This window comes from Thunnus thynnus, chromosome 19 (assembly GCF_963924715.1).
Source record: "Thunnus thynnus chromosome 19, fThuThy2.1, whole genome shotgun sequence".
In the NCBI taxonomy this organism is placed as follows: domain Eukaryota; kingdom Metazoa; phylum Chordata; class Actinopteri; order Scombriformes; family Scombridae; genus Thunnus; species Thunnus thynnus.
In genome coordinates, this window is record NC_089535.1 from 19,940,862 (window position 1) to 19,961,427 (window position 20,566).

The 20,566-nt window shown below is 38.8% G+C and overlaps 2 protein-coding genes across 3 annotated transcripts in view; both read left to right on the top strand.

Annotated features, from left to right (window-relative positions):
* Nucleotides 1-971: 971 nt before the first annotated feature.
* On the top strand, nucleotides 972-6,413 carry zcchc9 (zinc finger, CCHC domain containing 9). 2 transcript variants are annotated; one of them, XM_067574647.1, is made up of 6 exons: nucleotides 972-1,084; nucleotides 3,597-4,013; nucleotides 4,177-4,327; nucleotides 4,406-4,498; nucleotides 4,580-4,648; nucleotides 6,139-6,413. In XM_067574647.1, the coding sequence occupies exons 2-6, from the start codon at nucleotides 3,612-3,614 to the stop codon at nucleotides 6,249-6,251; spliced, it is 828 nt and encodes a 275-aa protein (XP_067430748.1). In that variant the 5' UTR covers nucleotides 972-1,084; nucleotides 3,597-3,611; the 3' UTR covers nucleotides 6,252-6,413. The 2 variants fall into 2 exon arrangements, with proteins under 2 accessions (XP_067430748.1, XP_067430749.1); XM_067574648.1 differs by having other exon boundaries at nucleotides 1,036-1,084; nucleotides 3,582-4,013.
* Nucleotides 6,414-8,986: 2,573 nt separating this feature from the next.
* Nucleotides 8,987-20,566, top strand: part of si:dkey-247m21.3 (5-hydroxytryptamine receptor 4) — a 56,982-nt gene continuing 45,402 nt past the window's right edge. Inside the window, exon 1 of the mRNA XM_067574568.1 lies at nucleotides 8,987-9,110. The gene's annotated coding sequence lies outside the window, so the exon portion shown is untranslated. The remainder of the gene's footprint in view (nucleotides 9,111-20,566) is intronic.

The following is a 20,566-nucleotide window of genomic DNA, read 5'->3' on the forward strand; positions in this document are numbered from 1 at the left end:
ATTATATATGACATTGTTAGATTATTAATACTGAAGCATCAGTTTGTAAGCAGCATGTTACTGTTGTAGCTGCTGGAGATGGAGCTAGTCTGACCTACATTATATACAGTTGTCTAGTTTAGTCCAGTGGTTCCCAACCTAGGGGTCTGCTCCCTCCAAAGGGTCACCATATAAATCTGTGGGGTTGTGAGATGATTAATGGGAGAGGAAATAAGAAAAAACAAAGTTCTGATACACAAATTTGTTTTCAGTTTTTGGACTTTTACTCTAATCTTTGATTTTTGGTGAATTATCGGATCATTTAAACATTTATTGAAATTAAACCATGTGAAAAGTTTAGAGGGAACAATCATGATTTGGTGGAGCTGTTAACAAATCATAAACATCTGAAATGTGTCTCCAACTACACACTGTTATTAGTAAGTCATCAAAGGCCAAAAATGTTGAAAACCACAGGTTGAATCTTTATCAGTGTTGCATTTTAAGAGGTTGTTATATTAAGCATTGTGTCAAATCTTCATCTGAAAAGTAACTAAACCTGTCAAATAAATGTAGCGAAGTAGAAAACACAATATTTCCCTCTGAAATGTAGGGGAGTGGAAGCATGAAGTATCATGAAATGGAAATACTCAAGTAAAGTACAAGTACCTAAAAATTGTACTGAAGCACAGTATGTGAGTAAATTCCATTTCCACCACCACTGAAATCACAGACTTTTGTATGAAATGTAACAGGAACTTGTGATGGCTGCATTAATATGGAAACTGTGGATCACGTCTTTTTTCATCTTCTCAAATATACAACACAAAGACAGCTGTTAAATAATGAATTGGAACATAAAAGGGTTGAAGGTATGGACTTGAAAACGCTCTTTACAAATGATTCTGGAAATTCTATCTTAAAACATGTCTTCACTTATCTACAAAGCACTGGTTTAATAACAAGGACTTAAGAGCTATGTAATTCAACAGTTGGTGGCGATAGTGCTCCGAAAGGTGGCAATTCGTCATTAAACAGGAAGAAGAAGAAGAAGAAGAAGGAGAGCCCAACACTTCCGGGCAAAAACACAAACACATCGCACAAGGTAACATTTTAAATACCGTTTACTTTATTTCATATGAGGAAAGTCTATAAATCAATAACGTGCCGACCGGATTAACATTTTTTTCTAATCCGCTTTCTATTCACTAACATTCACTGCTATACAATCGTAAAAACGAAAGTAACGTGGTGTGATTTAACGTTAGCTCGCAGCTACTGAACCAAGCTGTGCCACATGTTAATGTAACATATAATAACAATATATAAAATACGTCAGTTAAGTTAGTTTGTTATGTGTGTATTATAATTTCTACGCACAATGTAGAAATTATAAACTAACCGGATTAAACACGAGAAGAATTTTGGTTTAACATAAGACTTTATTTCAATAAATTTAACATCCACAGTTATAAAAAAAAGCAAGTTTATTTATTGTTGTTCCTGAAATAACTGGACAATGAAATGGTAGACACTATAAACATCTGTAATACGAATATACTTTGATAGGAGACCTCTAACACTTGCTCTGTGTATCGGGGGATTGTATTAACCTCACAGTTATAATGCCCCTGTTAAGTTTCTTTTATATTGCTGATAATAGTGACAGCCTACAGTCTCAGCGTTGTGTTGTAAAGATGATGGAGGACTAACGGCTGACGGTTAGTAACGTTAGTTGACTCCAACGAAGACACACATATGCTCCGATGTCGATTCAATGATGCCTGTTTATTGCTTTCAAGCACTTCGGGTTCTGTGGGATACAAGCCCGGTCTCAGTTAAACTATTTAATATAGATAAAACCATGATTAAAGGAAACTTTCAATACTAATAAATGATTTCTGTGACGAATCTTAATAACCGTTAAATAACAAATTACAGGGCCAACGGTCTAACCTTGACCAAGATCAAAGACTTACTAGGCTATATTACAAATTGACTACTACTGATACCGATGAATCAGTACACGTAGATAATCTCGCTGAATGTCAATATAGTTATAATTAGTAATTAATTCTCTCTCAGATCAGCTATACATTAATATTTGCAGGTTTCCATTTAACAGTCATACACTCACCTGGGGGATACAAGCCCGGTCTGACTTGTTCCCCCGGTGATGGGCTTTATAGCTGCATCGTTACCTTGGATACTATGTAGCCAAGTATTAAATATGAAATATAAGATAACAGCATAAAAATATGAAAATAACACAAATATGTACACCTTACAACTATTAAATAAAGGTAAAATTACTGACAAAATTATATTCTATATTATAAGACTTTGCTATTAGACATAGTGACCATTTAAAGCTCAAATGATGTATTTAATGTAACATGCAAGAGGCATATGTTACATCTGCAGTGATGGAAAGTCAGTAAAGCACTTTCAAGTTCAGTTTTAAAGTACTTTTACCTTACTGGTGTGGTTGAATGCTACTTTATACTGCTGCTCCACTATATGTTATAGGGAAACTTTGTACTTCTTACCTCACTACATTTGTCTGACAACTTTAGTTTACTGTACAGGTTAACATTGTAAAGCTGCCTAGATTCATAAATCAATAATAACAGTCCAATAATAAGCTATGTTTTAATAATATAACACTCTGAACGGGGCCATTCTGCATAACTACTGTAATACTTTACATCTAATACATTTTTCTGATTGTACCTGCAGTGTATTTTAACTAGAGTACAATTTAAATGTAGGACTTTTATTTTAACAGAGTATTTTCAGAGTGTGGTAGTTCTACTTTTATACAAGTAAAAGATCCAAAACCATTTTTTCCACCACTGTTGGTTTTACTCAGGTAAAGTTTTTGTTTTTTCCATCCTCACAGTGGAGCTCTTATTAATTATTTCTACTGAAAAAATAAACTTTATTAATTATGAAAGAGTGATATTTATTTAGGCTACCATATTCAGTAGTTAAGAACACATTTAGGTATTTGTTCGCTAAAACGGGAAATTGAGAGGAAAATATGGCTCAATTTAACATCTCTTTCAACAATCAAAATAAGTAATATTACAGATTGAATCACAGTTTTACTCTCAATATCCCATCAGTCAGATCTTTATCTTCATTTAATTGATTTTATCTTCATTTTGTCCTGTTTCGAGTTGACTGAAGACAAAGTGGTTGAATGAGGAGGACCGCATACAGACTTGCTCATTTCATCAACTTCTGTTTGAAACAGCATCATGCTGAATCAAAGCCCAACGTTTCAGCTTGCACCTTCATCATGGGCCAAACAGGAATAGTTGAAAACCAAATTTTATACATTTATACATCACACAAGTCATCCCATAGGATAATTACATTATTCAGTAATAAAGCCATCATCTGTGTCACCTGTATTGTCCTGTACCCAACACTTGAGTCTTTGTCTTCACTGGACACGTTTGGTTGATTATTTCACTTTGAACCGCAGGTGGACAGCCTGTGTGAAGGAATGAATTTATCAAACATATTGATATAACTAAATTTAGGTCAGTTAGAGTCATAATGTCGGTTTCGGTTACTCTAACTTAAATTTGAAGTGTTATGTTTTGCAGCCAGACTGTGCAGTCATGACGAGGTGGGCGAGAGCCAATAACGTCCACAAACACAAACCAGCAGAGGCCACTCCATGGAATAAGTTGAAAGGGGGAGGAGGAGGAGGAGGAGGGAGAGGAGGTCACCCGGGAGGCTCAGGTATTAAACACGGAGCTCAGAGGGATCATCTGAGAGGGACTCAGCCCGGCGGCTCCGCTGTGCATAAACCCAACCGTAAGAAAAAGGACTACGAGAATGAGGACGTGAACGGGTTCTTGGAGTATCTGCAGCAGAGCGGACAGTCGCTGCCTAGAACTGATAAAGGAGGGAGGGAGGGAGAGCAGCAGCTTAAGCAGGAGGTGCACATCGCTCTGAAGAAAGACCAGAGGAGAGAGGACAGACGGATAAAGAGGCAGAATGACAAGAAGAGCAACATGGTGAGTGATTTCACACCACGTTTACAGATATTCATGTTTGGTCATACTTTTAGTACGAGGAGTTAAAGATATTATTATTTTACCTTGTTATATGACACCTATCTGTGCTGATATTTAGGGGCGCTCCAGAGGAGTCCTGACCTTCTTGTTCTCTTCTCCCTAGCTGTGTTTTAACTGCAGGAAGCCGGGTCACGGTTTGGCCGACTGTCCAGAGGCAGACAGAGATGAGGAGATGGGCCGAGGCATCTGCTACCGCTGCGGCTCCACCGAACATGAAATCCAGAAATGCAGAGCTAAAGTCGACCCTGCTCTTGGTGAGGACAACGTGGAGACATTTGTCAGAGATTTGAGTTTAATCCTGACGTAATCATGTTTAATGTTCTCTCCATCAGGTGAATACCCATATGCTAAATGCTTCATCTGTGGTCAGACCGGACACTTGTCACGCTCCTGCCCTGATAATCCTAAGGGAATGTATGCACAAGGTACACTCAGGCAGAAACTCACCACACTGTCTGCATAATAATTCACTTCATAGCAGTTTGACTGAATATTTGTGTCTGCAGGAGGCTGCTGTCGTGTTTGTGGCTCAGTGGAACATTTTCAGAAGGATTGTCCAGAGCACCAGGCCTCAAGTGAGTCTCCTTTTCCTCTTTGGTCTTCAAACTGTCGTATTAATCCGAAAATAAGACAAATGGAGCTGCAACAATTAGGTGATTCATTGAAAAAAAATTTATCTGCAACTATTTTGGTAATAGATTAATAGTTTAAGACACTTTTTTAAGCGTATATTTGCTGGTTCAAACTTCTCAAATGTAAGAATTTTCGTCTTTTCTTGGTCTTACATGTTTTAGTAGTAAGACGTATGTTTTTATAAGTCAGAGGATCACTACAGTCAGTAAGATTCATCCTCTGGGGACCATGAATATCTGTATAAAATGTCCTAGTAATTAGGGCAGCAACTAATGATTATTTTCATTATCAATTAATCTATCGATTATTTTTTTCGATTAATCGATTAGTCATTTAGTCAAAAATGGTGAAAAATGGCCGTCGCTGTTTCCCAAAGCCCAAGATGTCCTCAAATGTCTTATTTTGTCCTGACCAACATTCCACAAAGATACCCAAAGATATTCAGTTTACTGTCACAGAGGACTAAAGAAACCAGAAAATATTCACATTTAAGAAGCTGGAATCAGATAATTTGGACCTTTTATTCTTAAAGAAAAAGATGCATTTTCTGTTAACTGACTAATCATTGCATCTCTAATAGTAATCCATCCAGTAGTTCTAGTAGGTCAGATGTTTTACCTCCTCAGCAGGGTGCAGAGGGAGAGAAAACTTGTCAAAACTCATACTCCCTCTTTAAGTCTTAACTCAGTCAAATCTGAACAGATTCAGTGTGACTTACACTTCCTGAGGATATCATCATCTCTGATGTCCATTGCCAATAAACCTCCATAAATTCACCAAAAAGGGGTCTTCAAAATTTCCCTGAGAATCAACACATTTTTAAGTTTTCTTCCATATCAAAGTAATCCAGTGATAGTTGTCTGTACATCCATGGCTACACTGCAAACAGGGGCTGCTAATAGTTGATTCAGCAGACTTTTAATTAACGCTATTTGACTAAATGTGAACAAATGTAGACTAAAGAAACGGGACTTAAGTTTGTAGCTCACAGCAACATCCACCAAAGCATTTTGGTAGCTGTAGTTCCAAAACTGAGAGCATGATTATCATCCAAATTAAACTCAGACTAAGAACAAAGAATAATTGATGAATATGAGCTTTTTTCAATATTTTATGACATCACTAATGACACTCTTGAAGCTCTCCCTTATCCTTCGTATACCCACATTTGTCCTATATTGAAAACCAGCGGACATACAGACAAAACTCAATCATCACAACTTAAAATTGGCTCGGGAGATGTCAGATCAGAGGCATTGTCTCCATTTTTTCTGAGGAGGAGCCACAGAGTCAAGACTTTCAAAATTCATGGGTTAGTTGGGCCAACAGACAGACATTGGCATCCTAAAAATACCATCTTATATTCAGTTTAATACCTGTGTGGCTGCTGTTGTGTCTGAGCTTTAACATTTCCCTCACTGTGTCCTTTCAGCAAACTCTGTGACTGTGGGCTGGTTGTCCAACAATATGAGTGCAGACCATGAGGAGGTGCACGTTCCAGTGAAGAAAGCCAAACCCAAGCAGACTAAAGTGGTGACGTTCTGAGATCGTCTGCAACACTCTGACTCTATTCTCTCTGACCAGTGTCACCATCTGGACTCTCATAAACGGATTAATTACTGTTCACATGTAGTGAACTGGACTTCGGATTTCTATTTCCCGTTTTGTATAACGGACATCCTTTCAATAAAGCATTGCTTCTGTGTATTCACAGCTTTCCTTTATTCTGGTGCTGGAACACTAATTGTGATTGATTATTAGTTTTACATGGCTAAAAAGTAAAACTGACAAAATTTACAACTTACAAATACTAACGTAAGTTTGTTTTTCTTTTTAGCTTATTGTAAGACGAGGTAAGACATTTTAGGAAAAATAATTAGGCTTTTCTTGCTTGTGATGGCCATTAATCTGCTATAAACAATTAAGTGAGTCTGGTGTGCAGGATTTGTAAACTGTACTCGGCAGGTTTACACTGAAGAAAATTAACATTTTGCATGTTGCTAAAAGTGATGAATTTGATTATATGTGGCCTCTGTTTCATTTATATCTCAACACATATTTATAAATGTCTTACTGATTTTAAGGGGGACATATTCTGCTTTTTGTGATTTTCATTTTTGATGATGATTGTCATTTTTACACTGTTATGCTGTTGGATGTTGGTCAAAGTTCCAAAACTTGAGTTGAACGTATGTAGAAATGCTCCCTGCCAGTCAAAATCCACCAACCTGCTCTGAACACTTGTTTGCAGAGTTACCTCTACTTCCTCCTTGTGATGACGTCAAGTCTGGGTTAGAGTTATGTGGGTGCCAGGTCCATGCATAAGGAGGAGTCTGAACTCCCATGAAAGCAGTAAAACCATAAATCTGTGGGGGTCGCTAATACATTACCAACAACCATTAGTTTAATCACAAATAATGTATTTTTCAATGTAACGGGTATTACTGTCGTTAATGAGATAAAAAAAAAAAAAAAGGCTAAAGGAAACATGTTTTCCAAGAGAACTACTGCCATATTCTCTTGTGAATGACAGTATGGCGGCACTTCACCACCAAGCTACCATGGGGTGCAGTAGAATATTGTGCAAACTGTGCCTGTTGAAAGCATGTGAATGAGTGAACTCTTTTGGAAGAAGCCACTACATGTATCAACCTACATTATCTTACTGAATAGAAAGTAGTAGCTAATATGTTAGCCAATAGGAAAAGGAAATGGAAATGCAAATGGGAAAGGGAGCTGCCCTTTTAAATGCCCAATTAAAAGCTGTAATTCAGTTTGCAAATTCAGTTATTTATCTTTTTATCATGCAGTAACTGCATGTATCTACGAGTTCATTCATGTATTTTTAAATGATGTGCTTATTGACTTTTTTATGTTTTTGTAAATCCCTTTTTAATTTGGACAATTTGTTGATGAATAATTATTTCATTTGTAAATTCTTTTTATAATTCTTCTTTTTAATGCCCATTAAACTATCAAATAATGTGTCATTTAAATTGTTATTTAAGAAAAACACTTAACTTTGTAATTTAGTGGGTTTCTTTATTAATTAATTAATTAATTTGTAAACCAATTGATTAATTCCTGTTTTTATTATACAATTACTTTTTAATTAATGAAACGCTTTATTACTATTTCTGTGACACTTGTGGTCCTCCATAATTTACAAAATCTTGCTTCAAATATTAAAAGAGAATAACAAACGAATATCACCTGGTATCAGCAGCTGAATATGTTACTGTACACGTAGCATCTAACTTTCCGTAAGAAAGCTTAAAATAATAAGAATTATTTTAAAATAATTAAAAAATAATAATTTCCCAAAGTGTATAACTATTCCTTTAATGTCAGTGCCGGTACTGTTTGATAGTTTTACATGTCTACTGGGCCCCTGCTTTGAATTGTTTCAGTTATCAGCGGTGTCTCGTCTCATCGCATTATAAGGCCACAAGATGGCAGCATCGATTACGTCTCTCTCTCTCTCTCTCTCTCTCTCTCTCTCTCTCTCTCTCTCTCTCAGTTCAATTCAATTTAGTGAGGCTTTATTGGCATGACCATATTGAAGTACAGTATTGCCAAAGCACATTGTACAAAGTAGTACAAACTCTCTCTCTCTCTCTCTCTCTCTCCAACTCTCCATCTGTCTCTCTCAGAGAAGTGTAAACACTCCAGTCTGTGATTTATTATGAGACCTGTATGTTTTATTACTGTTTGATTGAAACCAAAAACCCTCCAGCTGCTCCTCTCTGCATCGCGTGCTCTCTCTCTCTCTCTCTCTCTCTCTCTGTCTCTCCCTCTGTCTAAGATTGTATCCTTTCTTTCTTTCTTTTTTTTGTTGAAAATGTGTCTTATTGCTATAAGTAGTTACACCTCTTTCTCTCACCATCTCTAACCTGCTACTTGCATCTCTCTCTCTCTCTCTCTCTTTCTCTCTCTCTCTCTCTCTCTCTCTCTCTCTCTGTCTGTCTCATGCCAATGCTTTATTGGCATGAAAGTTACAAGAACTATTTTATTTTCCCAAAGCATCAAAGTACAAATTGACCAAATATTTGGACAATACACAAAAACAGTAATATTAGCAACAACACAATATTAGATAAAGTACAGTATATCCATATCAATAATCAGTATTAAATTAAATCAATACAGTATTAACTGCTCTGCTCTCTCTCTCTCTCTCTCTCTCTCTCTCTCTCTCTCTCTCTCTCTCTCTCTCTCTCTCTCTCTCTCTGCCTCTCCTCTCGATGGCACGAGGCAGACTGTCGCTCAGTGTCACTCATCTGCAGCTCGCGCTCTGTGGGCACGCGGCAGGTTTTCTTCCCCCATTTAAACCGGAATATGAGATCCTTTAACACCCACCGCAGCGTCTGGGTCGGAGGAACGGAGGCGAACAGCCCGGCACAGGTAAACGGGTTATGTTTTTTAAAAGTTCAACAGAGGTGAAAGGAAGGAAAAAAAGACATGTTTGCAAAGGATTTCCCGATTTGTAGGCTTTTACAGTTACAGTTTCTTCTGTTAAGAGACATGTTTTGTTCATTGAGTGAAACTTAAAACACTTCAGTCCAGATGATAACGACAGTGCTGCCTAAGTCAAATAAAATGTAATGAATCGAAAAGTCGAATTAGAGTAGGTTATTTTATACTCTTTGCCTGCATGAGACAGTGATTTGTTCTACATTTTTTTAATCGCCACCAATTCATTGATTGACACAGACATCATCTCTCCATCAAGCTCCTTTATTAATCAGGCTGCAATCACCAGATATAACCACATCATTTTAGGTGTTTATAATTTTAATGTTGCCCTTCACTATTTGACTCATTCACATGCTTAAGTACAACTATTTACTTGGCATGTGGTTTCAAAAACACGTGTTATATTTATGATTTTTACAAATTATGTATTTATTGGACGAATTCTCTCTACTATATATGTTGCTCACTTTCAAACCAGAAATGATGATCTTTGAACTACATTCATGGTCACTTTAAGGTACTATATATATCTTTTAACTTACTGCACATCAGTTTGGTACTATTCTACTCTATAAACTGTGTATTTACTTTTTAAAGGTTCATGATAACACATTGATCTGATTATCTGCCCCTTGCTCATGATTTAACCGGCTGTAGTGCGACTATTTGTTGTTTTCTTTCAATCACGAAAAGTCTCAGTGTAAAGGTACAAAGACTTGTTGTTGACAGAAATATAGTGTGCAGGTATACTGTAGATATTTTATACAGGTAGACACATTAAGGTTAGCTTTTGAGAGGAAAATGTCAATTGGGGCACAGGAGAGTAAGTTAATGGGGCTTCAAGCAGAGAAAGTTTTTGTTTTATATTTAGTACACATTCAGAGAAACTTGTCCCCAGAATAAGTGCTTAAACTTTAGTTGAACCTCCTTTGGCTCAGCAAGTCTTATCACTTGTTTTATTATATGACTTCTATCATATGAGTCAGAGGTGTGTCCATCTGAGAATATGGATGGATAAACATACAGTAGTTGTGCGTGATATGTGGAAAAAACTGGCATTTGTGAGGGGAAAAGAAGATAAGCGCGTCCTCTGGGTCTTTATTTTGGCTTGCTGAAAAATTTACAAAAAACATTCGTCAGAGTTTTTTTCATGTCAGTATCTCAAAAAGCATTTGCTGGCTGTCAGGACACATGAAAAGGTTTGTTCTTGTTCAATTTAGTTGAAGTTACCTTTACAGTTACCTGATCACTGACATTTCATCACAGACATGCTGCAATTTCTCCTTCCTTATTACTTTATTATGGTTTGTCTATTAGTAACATGAACCACACACACACACACACTTATTATTGTATGCACACATGTACACACACAAACACAGTTTATTGATATAGGCGATGCACTTCAGCAGGCAAGGCAGATACTGCTACTGTGTATTTGGCTGCTTTCCAGTTGATTAAGCTTTTAATTGATTGTAAACAGTGAATACCGGGCAACAGTGAGATAACTGCTCTGATACACCGTAGATTGTAATGTTTACACTATGTGAGCATGTGCATGTGTTTGTGTGTGTTCAAGATAAAGAGAGGGATGAAAAAAAGGGAAGGACAGAGATGTTTTTTGTTGTGGAAAAGATTTGAAAAGCAAGTTTCTAATTTCATGAAGGGTTGTGAAAAGAGCTTAATGTTCAAGAAGGCACAGAAGGTGGACAGGGTATAAATAGTGACAGGGATCATAAGGAAAGGACTGCATGGAGTCACAACCAGAAACAGGAGGTTGACATTTGAATAGTATTCTGGAAAGTAAGGAAGTGATGTGTGTTTGAACTTTTTTTTAAAAATTCTAACCTAAACCTATGGTAAGTTTCTCTAAACCAGCCTAACACCAACTTGTGTGACGAAAGAGTGCAGCTGCATAAAGTTATCCTAACCTTTCCAGGTGACACTGGTTCCACTTCACACATTTACATGTCACATGATCCTGTACTAGTGAGCAGAGACATGCAGACAGACAAGCTGATGCACCGACACAGATTCACAAAGCAAAACAACAAATCCAAGTACATCATGTCATTTGTTATTGCCCTCCAGAACATCATATATAAGCATCTTCTGATCTTACATTTAAATGTAAACGTGTCATTTTTGGGCTTTAGCTGAAACAACTGCCATTTTTCTTGGGAGGACAGCATAACCTGTGTGTTTTTACTAGACATAATATTCTCACCCATTCATGTGAAAAAAATAGGTAACTGTTAAGGTTAGACTAAGGGACATTTTTTACATTTATTTCCTCTGTTTTCTCACGTTATGTTTTCCATTCTGTAAATCACAAACTGTTGCTTATTTGCTGCAATAGTTTAATGTCAAGCTAGTTCTAACATACTCTATTTTTATGTACCTTCTCACAGTAGGAAATGTATTTCTGCTTGTCAACAGAGTGTATTAATTGCATGTGAGTAATATTTTGTGAGATTTCATGAGACCAGCATATTGTTTTCATGAAGCTTGAGGCAAATTTAAAAAACGTGGACAGCAGATTTTAAGACTCATTCAATCACTTGAAATGTTTCCCATTTCAGTGATGTAATCAAACATAATAAAAAAAAATTAAATGGCAGCTTAACAAGACGACCATGAAAACCCACAGCCCACTCCTTCTGTTCTGATTGTTTCCTTGCAGTCTTTGCTAAAGTATTAAGTAAAGGGATGACTTATATTTAGTTGGACTAATGCAAGCCTAAACTATTACATGAGATGTAGAATTTTAAAAGAAAGGAAACAGTGGTGTCATTTAAAAGGTCATTGTTTAAATCCCCTCTCTGATTATAAATCACTTTAATTGCATTCCTGTGACGAGGCTTCTATTTTCAGGATATCTTGTCCAAACCAGCATTAGCTTGCCAACATCTTTTGGCACATCTACAAAACATATTACATGGAATTCACACTGTGTAATCACTTAAACACACAACATTTGCCCCAATAGAATAACCAACAACCAACCTCATCACTTATCTTCCCTTAGATTGTTTCCCAGGAATAAGTGGTCCCAGTTGTGTAACCTCTGGCAGCATCTGGGAAGAAGACAAAATAAATAAAAGGCAATTTGTGAAAGCAAGCAGTGATGGTGATTTACCGTTATTAAACAATTTATTGCTACAGAATTTGAATCTGGATCAAATGATTTGATTTCTATCATTTTAGAAGAAATAAGCACTCCTGCCTCATCCAAGTACAATTCCAACACTGGCCAGTAGCCATATGCAGGCTGATAGCCCTGGCCAGTTCCCAGATATGAGTATCTGTAAATGAATCAGGCAGGTGAAAGAAACTGGTGCTGAGAGACAGTGAGTGTACTCAAGTAACCTGTCACTGGCAAATGAAGGTAGTACAGTATTTTAGTCACAGAGAAAAGTGATTTTGTGGATCAGCCCTGCTCTCTGTCTTTACTAGAAACAGTTAATGTCTTGTCCTTGCTATCGCCTACTGCGCTGTCCTTATTAGCCTCTCTCTGTAGACTTGTAGGAGAAAGCCACCACCTTCAGGCTAATTTTAGGTTGTCTGTACCAACACCGACTTATTAGCCTGGTTCCTATAGCTAACCAGGCTTTATTCATTATCATTGTCACCCAACCTCATGCGTGGCACCACATCCGTTTTGACTCTTGGTTATCAACAGAGATAAGTTGTCAAATAGGCAATAGTGTAAATTCAACTCAGTGCTGTCAACACTGATATGAGCACTTTGACTTGGTCCTATCGCCTACTTAATGTTCCTTGTTGTTTGTCTGCACACAGTGAGCCTAGTTGTTATTCTTTTTTCACACAATAAGCCATTTACAGCTGCACAGAAGGAGATCAGTGCCATATGTTAACTAACATGGGACTGGTTCTGACCCCACCCACTGAGATACATGTAACTACACCTACACCTGAACAAGCATCTCAGAGAGCTCAGCAAGTTTCCGCAGGTCTAGGTGTAGAAAGGAGGAATGTGAGATTTCTGTTGGTATCAAGAGACAGTGATGGCAATACTTTTGCAACTTTATCAATTAATCATTCAAGTCATATATAAAGCAGACATGCCAAACATTCACCAGCTTCACAAAGATTTGCCATTTTCTCTGTTTTATATTCTTGTGGGTATTTTCTTGGACAGTTGGTAGAACAAAAGAAGCTATTTCAAGAGACTGCCTTAGGGTCTGGGAAACTGTGATGGGCATTTTCCCCAAGATGTTATGGATACTAAACAAATAGATGAATATGAAAACTGCTCCACAAATCAATCAATAATGTGTAATAACCATTAGTTGCAGACCAAGTGCAAGGAAAACTTAAAAAGCACAGGTTTCCAAGCAAACTGATAATAAACAGTGCATTTTTGTGATTGATTTTGCAGGCAACCAATAATGTTTGAATATGCTCAAATTGCAGACTCTCTGAAGCTGAAACTGTGGTAGCATTTGCTGAACCCATACAGTCAATAAAATCACTTAGTTACGTCCTTGTCTGTTGATGTTCAGCCATCAGTCTCCAATTATTTGATGCTTTTTTGACATTTTCTGACATCCCTGTGTGGGAGCGCATGCAGGGTTTCCCTTAAACTGGGATCTGTGGTTTCAGTCATCTATTAATGCCTAAATGTATTTAAGCAGTGAACGTGGCAAAATTCAAGTACACACATAAAAAAGAACAAATACAAAACTCAGTTCCTCCTTAGCATCTGAAATAGATAATAATCAGCTGTTCTTCTTGTGCTGAAGTGAAACCTTAACTATCCCACCACAGTGATTTAGCTGTTCATACTATATGTTTATCTCTTAATGGAGTTAGGATTATATTTCAGGTTTACAGGTTAACAGTATGATAAAAGTTCTGATTGAGCTATTCCCGGACAACAAGTTGCATTTTGAAAGAAGCAGGTAATATTAGTACAGTAGAGGGTTTCTTTTTTAGTGCAACAAGTACAGCAAAATCTTTTGTCAAGTGCATGAGTTGAATGTGAGTGCATGAGTTTGTTCTGTGAGTTACGGTGAAGTTACTCATACACAGCATGTTGTACGTTCACTGGTGTGGGGAAAACTTTAAGATTACAATTTTTAGTTGAATATTATGACAGTAAAATAAGAATGTCATGTGGCCCTACACTGTAGAAACAAGTTTTATTTAAATAAATAGACTTACTGTATGCAGTATGAAAAGAGGGCCATGCAAAGCATCAAGTTAAACATCTTAAACATCATACATCTGTCAAATGAATTAATAAAGAGTGACTGACAGAATTATAAAGAGGTTTTTTTAATTATATTGTTTAATTTGGTGTAAAATCTTTATGAGAAGAAGCTTTTTGTTGTTATTTTTTTCCCTTCTTTATTGGTTGCCATGTAATTGTTTTCTTGTGCATATTTTAAGCACAATTTCCCGGCAGAGCATGTGGATAAGGAGATATTGATGTGGACAGTGGTGCTATGAGAAAGTGGAAAACTGATCAGTCCTAACTAAACCCATGGGGAGGCACAGACTGGGTGATGACTGGGTAGATGCTTTTATTTCCACAGTCTGCTCACATTTGTGCATGTATGGCTTTGTGTGTGTGTGTGTGCTTGAGTGCACATGTTTGTGTGTTATTCTCTATATTCTGCAGTCATTCTCCTTTTACCCCCTCCATCCAGTGAGCTGGCACCCTCATTGTGATGAGCCTAGCACGCTCAATTACCCACTCACAACCCATTACCCTCACCCACACAGCTTTATTCAGAAGACATGCTCCATCCGCTGAGAGTTGCATCTTGCTCCAGTCACGCTAGCAGGCTAGTGTGTGATTTAGTGCATCCCTGTGAGCGCATGGAAAAGTCAGCGCCTCTACACTGAGGGAGAAAATGAGGGCCTTTTGATAGTAATTGTCCGTGACAGTGTTGATTTGAGGATATGTTTAAGGTTTTGTCTAACCTTGTTGAAGCAACAGATTCATATTGCTACACAGTGGGTGTACAGATGATTTTTAGATATAATATTTAACTCATGGCTTTTTGAGAATATTGTTTATTCTTTATTTGGATCCCATTCAGTTGTTCCCTTGGCAACAACTACTCTTCCTGGGGTCCATATTAAGAAAATACAGTATAATGACATATTCATGTTCACATACAGAAGATGACTGTAGATGATTGAAAATACTTTTATCATTTTCTTTACATCATTCCCTCCAATGCTTAAAGCTATTAACAATTAGTAAGATTATCTTCAATCATATCAGTGGTATCAGAAAAAGTAAGATAGTGCCCTTCCTCAAATTAAATAATTTAATACAAGCAAGAGTGGAGGGTTTTCTCACAAATGGCACTTTTCAGCTTCGGAGCTGAAACTCAAGAAAACTAAATCTGTTCTCCAGCCACACTGGTTTCCAAAATTTCACCAATCTCTTTATTTATTTTAGCTGCCAAATATGGTCTTTAAACTTGGCTAAGTGTCTCCAGATGCTGCCTGGTTGTTCAGCTATTTTTTACACAGGCTGGTAGTTTATAAAAACCCACCAGATTAACCGTCCTGTTTGCACATCACATCATATGCCACATCTACAGAGATTATGTGCAGAATCAAAAAGATACAATGCCAGCTAGTGGGGTGTGTATTTGATTTTTAATCTATTTTCTACCTAACATTAGACCCAGGTTTGAGATAATGACTTAATTCCCAGCAGACTTATCCAACAGGATCTGTCATAACTATTCTAGGCTAGTGGCCCACTTGTCAACAGAAGGTTGTGAGTTTGAGGTGCTGTCACTGCAGAACCAGGTATTCCATCTTTTTCCTCATCTGACAAATGTGCAGTTTTACTTACTGATATAACCCTTACCCTACTGTATAACAGTAAAGCTCTTTAATGTGCTTTACATTGAAGATCTGGGCATTAACGCATTACTTAATAGCATATTACAGTAATGTTATTATTTTTCTACAACATGAAGAGAGAGGATTACAATTTGAATTTCAGTAGTGTTCAGTTACTTCGAAAGTATGGGGGTCAGCTTGTTCATAGTCCTCCTGGGAGTTTGATGGATTGATATCAATTTTGGTCTTTATCCATCCAGACTAATGTGGAGGTGTGGGGAAGTAGTTAACCTCTACCAAATGTAATGTAACAGGTAGCCTAATGTACCTAATTACTTTTGCTGTTGAGCAATTGATAAAGTAATGCAAGTACTTTTCCAAGAGTATGTAATGAGTTGATCCACTTTCTAGTAACATACCAAACACTGGACCGGGGCTGCTGGCAGTGTTTGCCATCAGGGCTGTACTGACATAGAAAAGAGTGTTATCTATAAGTGTTACAAAGATTGCTGCTATGCAATTTCAAAAAAAAAAAAGAAAAAGAGACCTAAGAGTGACCAGGTAAGAAACCACTACACCAACTCTGAAGGCAGGTCTGAACATCAATTTTCTTTTGGGGACACAGTTATCGTCCGAGAATGTGGGTTGAAGTTCAGGCTTGCACACAAGGGCCCAGGGACACTGCAGGCTGGATTGGACTGGCCCTAGTCACAGAGAGGTGGGTTAATCAAAGGAACAGGCCAAAGGTGCCTTTGACTGGACGTCATAGTCTGTATTTCTGAAAAGAAAAAAAAAAAATCCACCCACCCAGACGGGCCTTGGGTTATGGGGAAGCACTTCCACTTTAGCTCCTGGGAGTTCAAATCCTGGTGTTCTTTCTCTCCAGCTGTTCGCTGCTCCAGCCAGGTTTGCCACCTCCTGACTTGGCACAGTTGGGCTTCCTTCCTTGGGCTTCCCCTTACAGTGTTGGTCTCTCAGAAATAATTAGTCTATTGCACATTCCCATTGTATCCATGCACAAGTGAATCCCACTTGGTTAATTTTCTATTAAAAAATGTCCATCCTTCCATTAAAATTCTAATTACTTAAAAACATGCCAGGCCAGGCTCAAACTCTACCACCAGGGCTTACTTTCTTTTGCATGTGCGGTGCTCTTGATTCAGACCAGCTCCCTCAGCAATGCCCCTCTGCTTCCCTCTGCTTCATGTTGATCAGGGTTTTTTTTGCCTGTTGTTCTGGGCTGCCTTTATAGGGAAGGACACCAAGCAACACACCAATGAGATAATTTCAGTAATTGACTCCATATAGCTGGCAGCTGGGCAGGAAGGGTGATCTCCACTTCCATATCTCGTATGGGTGTGGTTTGTGTCACACACACACACAACTGTTCTCCTAATCAGGAAGCAAAAAAAGAAAAAAGAAAGAAAAACATGCACTTTCAAATACAGAGAAAAAAATAAAACCAAACCTAGTGTGTGGTGTGGCAGTTCCTTCACTTGATCCTCTGTGTGTCACATTTCATGACACACTCCCCAACTTTTTAATGCCTGTACTGGGCAACTTTATGGGTAAAACCACAGCAACTATTCATATGGTGCCGTTGCTGCATCCCGGGTGGCTGTGGTATCTGCTTCCAGTGCACTACTTGTGTGTGAGCAGGTATCAGGATGAAAAAGGACATACTTGCAGCCTATTACGATGAACCGCTCGGACAGGACTGTGTTTACCCTTCAGCTGGATTTTACATGTCGGGTTAGTAGGGTCAGGCTAGCCAACTACAATCTGGATATGTTCTTCCCAGTGTACTGCCAATTTACCTTGCCCATTTTGTCACGTGGACTAGAATCCTCTCTCCTAGGAGCAATGGGGTAGCTTTGGCTGTAGCATCATACCTCTCCTTCATCTGGGTTGTGACTTTCTGGGTGGGTTCTTCTACCATATGGAAGGCCAGCATCAGCTGCTCATGATGCCTTCTGACCCACTCCTGGGTAGTTGTGCTCTCCGTAGCTCTTGCTGTACCCATGGACAGCTCGATTGGCAGGTGGGCATTCCATCCAAACATCAGATAGTGGGGGATGTATCCAGTGGATGCATGAACAGAGTTGTTATAGGCCTGAAGCAGTTCTGGTATGTATTGCACCTACCTGGTGTGTTTCTCTTCATCCAATGTTGCCAACATGTTCAATAATGTCCGACTAAAACTCTGACCGTGTTTTCTGACAGTGGCACCTTGATCTGAGTGTAGCTATTCTGGGCATCCCATTGGTTGAATAATATGTTTTAACACCTTCTTTGCTGTGGTTGAAGCTGTCTGGTCTCTGGTAGGTATTGCTCAAGCATATTTAGTGAACACATCAGTTGCAGCTAGGATATACTGGTAGAAGTCTGCTGGTCTACCTTGTGTCAGAAAGTCAACAGCAACAATTTGCAATGGTGCATGTGCATGGAGAGGGACAAGATGGACCTTACCATCACAGTGACCTTTATGGCGCACACATCGTTCACTGGAGTCTATCCAAACTGACACATCCTTGTAAAAACTCTGATGTAAAGTCAAAGGAGTCTTTGCTACACCCTGATGCCCATGGAAAGCCTTCCAGTGGTTGCTCCTATAGGGGAACAAGGATTTGGTGAATTACCTCGTGAGCTAGGGTGTAGCATTTTTCTCACTGATACACCCTCCAGCAGCTGAAACCGGAGATTGTTGTATATAGCGCAGGACTGTGGTGGCTTCTTGATGCCTTCCCTCCTGAGATGGCCTACTTCCTCAAGCCAGCTCTTGAAGGGTGGAGTGCTCCTGTTGTTTCCAGTATCCTGAATCCCAGTCAACCTTCACAACCCTCAAATGTGCTGGTTCCAGTGTAGTCTGCAGGGGTGTTGGTCTTGAGGTTGCACCTTTTCAGTCACTGGCCATTTCAAAGCCAGCAGTTCCAATTTGAAGGAGCTATAGTCAGAGTTATTCCACTCTGTGGGTGATAAACTTCTACTGGCATAGGCTATCACTCGTTCCTTCCTCTACTGTACTTGAGATAGCACTGCCCGAGGCCCACAGTACTGGCATTGGTGTACAGCCGGAAGGGTAGTTTACAATCTGCAAGAGCTAGGATGGGTGCTTCTAACAGTTTCTGTTTCAGCAAGTTAAACAATTGTTGGCAGTTCTCATCCGATTTTATGGGGATATTCTGTTTTTTGTTCTTAGGTACTCCAATCAGTGGAGAGTAAATTGGCCTAGCAACACTTGCAAATCCAGCAATGAACCGGTGATAATATCCTGTAAGCCAAGAAAAGGAGTGCACCTGATGGATTGTCTGTGGGGCTGGCCAATTCTGTTCACTGACAATCTTGTCTGGGACAGGGCCACACCATCACTGCTCACAAGGTGATGCAAGAACTTGACCTGTTTCTGAAATAAAACTCATTTGTCTGGGCGTTATTTCAATCAGTAGCTTTTCAGTCATTCAAACACTGATTCAAGGTGATGTAAATGGGTGTCAAAATCTGGTGAGTATACTATCACATCATCTAGATATATCAGGGCAGACTGTGATTTGACTCCCTAGGCAGCTTTGCATCAATCTTTGGATTGTTGCAGGAGCATTACAGAGGCCAAATGGCATCCTACAAATTTATACAGCCCAAAAGGGGTACAAAAAGCAGTTCTCTCTATCAACTTCAGAAACTCACTTGCCAATAGTCACTTGCCAATTCAAGTGTAGAGTAGTACTTAGCTTTTGTCAATGTTGTCAAAGTGTCTTCAGTTCTAGGAAGGTGGTGAGCATCTTCATGTATAACTGCATTTAGCTTCCAATAGACCACAAAATCTTGGTTCATCATTCTTTTTGCATACCAGGACAATTGGTGGCCCAGGTGCCTTAGGACTGGTGCTCTCCCTAACCAACCCAGATTGAATCATTTTATTCAATAGCTCTCGCACTTCCTGGTACATAGTAGAGGGGATAGGCCAGTAATGCTGTAATTGGGGGTGCCATACCTGTGGGGATGGAGGCCTTGATTACATCCGTCTGGCCATAGCCCTCTTCATGCACAACAAAAGCCATGTCCACACTTTGAGCAGGCTTCTCAATTTCTCCTGTTTGTCTGTGGACAGATCTTGGTTTCTGTATATCATGGCCTCTATATTTGCAAAGATTCTGGTTAGCTCCTGGCTCACCTTGTACACGCCAACTTCTACAATGCCTGGCCTGGTTTGTTCAAGGGTAATTTCAAGGAGTTTTTGGATTTGGATGCTTTCCATGGAAAAAATGCTGATAACGTAAGGTGACAGGAAAAGGGTTAAGGTTCCTCACCTTGATGGGGACTCTGCTCCTCCAGACCATTCCCAGTGATTGGGCAACTGCAACTGTACTAGGGCCCTCAAGTGTTTCCACCAAAATACGATGTTTTTTCTTCAATGTGGATGGAGCCCTGGCCCAAATTACTGGCTCAATCTGTCTAAAGATCATCACTGGGTGGCAATAAGCTGTGCAAAGAGTCCTGTCTGTCTGTTGTGCAGGAGTGGCAGCCTGAATTCTCTGGCAGTCTTCAAAAGC

What these genes read in the sequence shown, in the direction of transcription:
- zcchc9 (XM_067574647.1), top strand. Translation starts at nt 3,612, where the DNA reads ATGACGAGGTGGGCGAGAGCCAATAACGTCCACAAACACAAACCAGCA. An exon ending in TAAGGGAATGTATGCACAAG is followed by an intron (nt 4,499 to 4,579) that starts GTACACTCAGGC and finishes TTGTGTCTGCAG; the next exon opens with GAGGCTGCTGTCGTGTTTGT. An exon ending in TCCAGAGCACCAGGCCTCAA is followed by an intron (nt 4,649 to 6,138) that starts GTGAGTCTCCTT and finishes GTGTCCTTTCAG; the next exon opens with CAAACTCTGTGACTGTGGGC.